Source organism: Puccinia triticina, chromosome 10A, assembly GCF_026914185.1.
Source record: "Puccinia triticina chromosome 10A, complete sequence".
Classification (NCBI taxonomy): Eukaryota; Fungi; Basidiomycota; class Pucciniomycetes; order Pucciniales; family Pucciniaceae; genus Puccinia; species Puccinia triticina.
Window position 1 is genome coordinate 3124912 of NC_070567.1, and position 4127 is coordinate 3129038.

The 4127-nt window shown below is 48.4% G+C and overlaps 1 protein-coding gene across 1 annotated transcript; it reads right to left on the bottom strand.

Annotated features, from left to right (window-relative positions):
* Positions 1-380: 380 nt before the first annotated feature.
* On the bottom strand, positions 381-1273 carry PtA15_10A306 (uncharacterized protein; the record flags this gene model as incomplete). The annotated part of the gene is made up of 4 exons (XM_053160469.1): positions 381-483; positions 553-737; positions 821-1021; positions 1139-1273. The coding sequence occupies 4 exons, from the start codon at positions 1271-1273 to the stop codon at positions 381-383; spliced, it is 624 nt and encodes a 207-aa protein (XP_053024440.1).
* Between the last annotated feature and the right edge of the window lie 2854 nt (positions 1274-4127).

A 4127-nucleotide genomic window follows, 5' to 3' on the forward strand; every position in this document is an offset into this window, starting at 1 on the left:
CAGACATTTGGGAACCACTATGATGGTACAGGGGTCTATAATACCAGTGTAGCCTAGAACTGCTGATATTCCACATTAAGCTACCCATAGTCCAAGTTATATTCCAAGCTAGCTGAGAGGAGGAGATGGGCTGTGAAAGAATGAGAGGAGAGAAAATACAGCCAGAATCTGTAAGCACCATTAGAGAAGGCTAGAGTACATTAGTTGATAAGGCTAACAAGAGTGCATACTTTCTCATCAGGGACAGACTTGGATGAGAGTACCAAGGCAACAAAAAGACCCTTAGCAGGAATATATTATCAGAACCAGTTAATTTTGCATTCTTGCCCCCAGTATACATACAACAGGGTCAATATGCGGGTTCTGGGATTTCTTTTACATTAGACTGATAGAGTTCCTTTGGTACTTGGGACTTCATCGGAGCCAGTCCTTTCTATCGCTTGCTTGAGGGCGAGTGCGAGTGCCTTAAAACTAGCCTCCGATCTATCATTGCCCCGAAGAAGAAGAAATGTTAGTGATGAGTATTCGACTTGAAAATATAAGTCAGTTTACTTGTGGTGATCATTCTCGCCCTTCAAGACATCCACGTGAAGTGTGATTTGAGCGCCCATTGCGAACGAGTAGAACACGTGGGGGATCATTTCACATGAAAGATTGCCGATCATCTCTCGTTTCAGTTTCAAATCAGTTGAGCAGGTTGGTCTGTTGGAGATATCAACAACAGCCCTAGCCAGAGCCTGTACAACAAAAAGACAGAACAAGAAAGATCAGGTATGTAATGCATGCATTGGCAAGAGCGGTCAAGTAAATTGACTAGTACCTCGTCTAGAGGAGCAAACCCAGTCCCAAATCGACGAATACCCTTTAATCCTTCGCCATTTTGTCCGAATAGAGCTTGATGAAACGCTTGGCCGAGGGCAATCGCAACGTCCTCGGTCGTGTGATGATCATCGATGTGGAGGTCGCCTTTGCAATTCAATCGGAGAGACATCCCTGAGTGTTTTGCAAGTGCGTCCAGCATCTAAGTTTCAGCACAATCATTTGCATTTTATTTCATGAACATTCCAAAATTCAACCATGCTCCGATTACGACTGAGAGGATCTGGGTTGATACTTTGGAGTCTTGTCGGCGACTTACGTGGTCTAGAAATCCAATCCCAGTGTTGACGCTGATTTCTTGTTTCACACCGATTGGGCAATCCAGTTGGAGGTACAAGTCGATGTCAGTTTCTTTTGTAGTTCGCTTAAGGCTTGCTGATCGTATCTGGGCCATCTTGCTATCCGAAAGAATTTTTCCTGTCCGCTTACAGGGATCGCAGCGGGATGGAGTCCAAGACACGCTAACGGAGAGGTGGCTCACCGCGCTTTAGCGCGGCAAGGGAGCGCGGCTACCCCCGGGAGACGCCTCGCTGCGCAGGCAGAGTCACGGCAGCAGGCCGAAACCTAGTTTGCCTCAGAGCAACCGGTACCGGTAGCAGCATCCGACCCGGAACCGCGAAATCACCAAATTTCACAGATCACGACTCGCCGCTGGTTTATCGCCGATACGGGATAAATTTTTTGCCCCACCCACCCACCCAGTTAGGGTCCCGCCCGCCCCGCGGGCTCAGACCTTCCTGCTAGAGGTTCCTAGGGAGGAGACACGCCATGCTACCAGTATGCATAGGCGCCCCTCCGAGTCCCTTTTTCACTTTCCAGACCTGTCCCCCGCCACTCACAGTGGAGGCCGTAGGAAAGGACAGAGAAAGGGAAAAGAGGGACGAACCTCTAGTTCACTTTTTCCCGAACTTTGGAGGACTTGGGGAGTTACAGGAGTAACTCCTGGGCCACCCTAGGCGTTAGTAAAATAGACACTCAGCTATTTCACAGCGCTGAAAGAGTAAGCAACATAGGCTGGTGAGTCACTCATGGCCCACCAAGAAGACACCTAGAAGTGTCAGAAGATTGGATGGACCTCAAAAGTGGCTGGGTATAGTGTGGCTGGTTTGGGATGGTGAGGCCGGCTGCACCCCCGCCTGGCATACCCTAACTTTTTTAAGTCCCTCCGAGGGGGGTCCGAAGGGCCCGCTGCAGCTGGGGCTAACTTATCAAAGTCCCTCCCTATGCGGGAGGTTGGAGTTCGGAATTTGGGTGGCGTTATGGGGGGTATCTCATTTGGGTGGAGCTTAAGTTTGGCCGAGCTTACAGCTACACCAGAAAAGCTTGGCTTGCTTGGGAGGAATTTCCACCCAAACTTAGTATTGGATTTGCCAATAATCACTGGCAAGGTTGGGCATATGTATATTCATGCCCACCTCATAGTTATATGCAGGGTGCATATATAGCAGCCAGGTACGCTCACTGAGCCACTTCCTGTGATTATTTCCCAGTTCTGAGTTCAGAACCGAGCGATTTGAGTGATTCCACACCTGGTGCCATCCTGCCCCCAACAGCGGGGTTGGCTGGTGCCGGTCGCAGCGGCCGGCGTGGCTTTTTTGCTGACAGACGGCTTGGATGGTGGCATCCTGCAAGTGACTGCAGTTGCAGGTCTGGATATCATGTGTCCAACCTTGATTTTGGATGCACATAGGTTGGCAAATCCAGAAGGAATTTCCGCTGGAAATTCCTTCCAAAGAAGCCAAGCTTTGTCGGTATGGCTGTAACAAAGCCTCTCCGAGGAGGCGCGAAGTGTCTCCAAAGGAGAGGCTTACTTACCTCTAAAGTCACACCATTCGCCCTACAGACTCGAGAATTTCTGGCAGAAAAACACATATTTTCTTTTCAAAATGTTTTTAAAAATGTAGTTTTTAGTTTAAAAAAAAAAGAGTAGACAGACTTGTAGCCTGCAAGCTCAGCTTCCATTTTGCAGTTTTTTACCTAGCTGACACACATAATTAAAGCCCACTTCACCTACTGTGAAGTGGTTCTGGAGTGGTGATCCAGCAGTTAACAACATTTTCAGGATGTTTCTTACCAGGGGGGATGGATACAGGGGAGTTTGAAGTGGGGGAAAATAATTGAGAAGCTGGTGATTGTAATGGTTCCAAAGGCAAGGAGAGAATTGGAGGTCTTGAGGGTGATATTGGCGAAAATGGGGGAGTGTGGCATCCTCCCTGCCATTTGTCTTGATCCTGTAGGGCCAGACATGCAACTTTACAGGCAAGTCCCTGCTTCAGAGGTTGCTACGCTCCCCCAAGGAGGGTACACTTGTGTTAAGTTTGAAATTTGGCTGGAGGCGAAGCCATCCCTCCCGCAGGGAGGGACTTAGGCCTAATGTGGGGTTTGTGGCGCGTAGGCCACCCACCAAAAAGTGGCAGAAATGCAGTATTTGAGTTTTGCAGCCTGTAGTTTCAACGCTGGCCATTCCAGCTACCAGAACTTAGAAGCTTGTTGATGGCACCGATCTTTAGAATTGACCATCCCCTCACCCAACCAAACAGATGATTTTTGGTAGATTTTTGAAGCAAGTCAAGGCAAGCCAGAAACACCCACATCTCACGCGGTCCTTGAGCCCGGGGGTCCGAGCACAGCCAGTTTTTGCCTGGCTTCTTCATCTTTTCTTTTTTGTTTGAACAGATCTGCTAAAATTCTGATTCAACCTAAAGATAGCCGGGATGCCAGAGCATCTATCAATGCCTGGAACTCAATGTAGCTTGGAAAAAAAGCGCACTATGGCCTGTGTAAGCTGAACCACATTTTTCCGAGATTCTCTACAAGCCACAACCCCGGCGTCCCACATTAGTCCTAAGTCCCTCCCTGCGGTTGGGTTCACTCTGCTCCCCACTTGGGACTTTGTTAAGTTAGCAGCTGGGGTGGCAGGAACAGAAAATCTGCCTTGAATCTCAATGCCAGGACTTATTTTTGCATCAGTTGTTAAACCCCCACCTCAAAGGTTTCCTTTATAGTGCGTGTTGGATTTCTTTCTTCTTCCTTCTACCTCATGTCCCTGATGTCCCTGTCCTACTGTCCTCACTCATCCTTATAGCTTTTATATTAGGTCATGCTTCTTTTCTTCCTGATCATGTTGACTTTGATCCCCGCTCAGACTTGACTGATAGCTTTCCTCTATACTGCTCTGTGTTGTGTGCGCGCTGGTTCTTACTGTGACAGATAGTAAACATGTTGTGCTGTCTTCCCCAAGGTTCTAT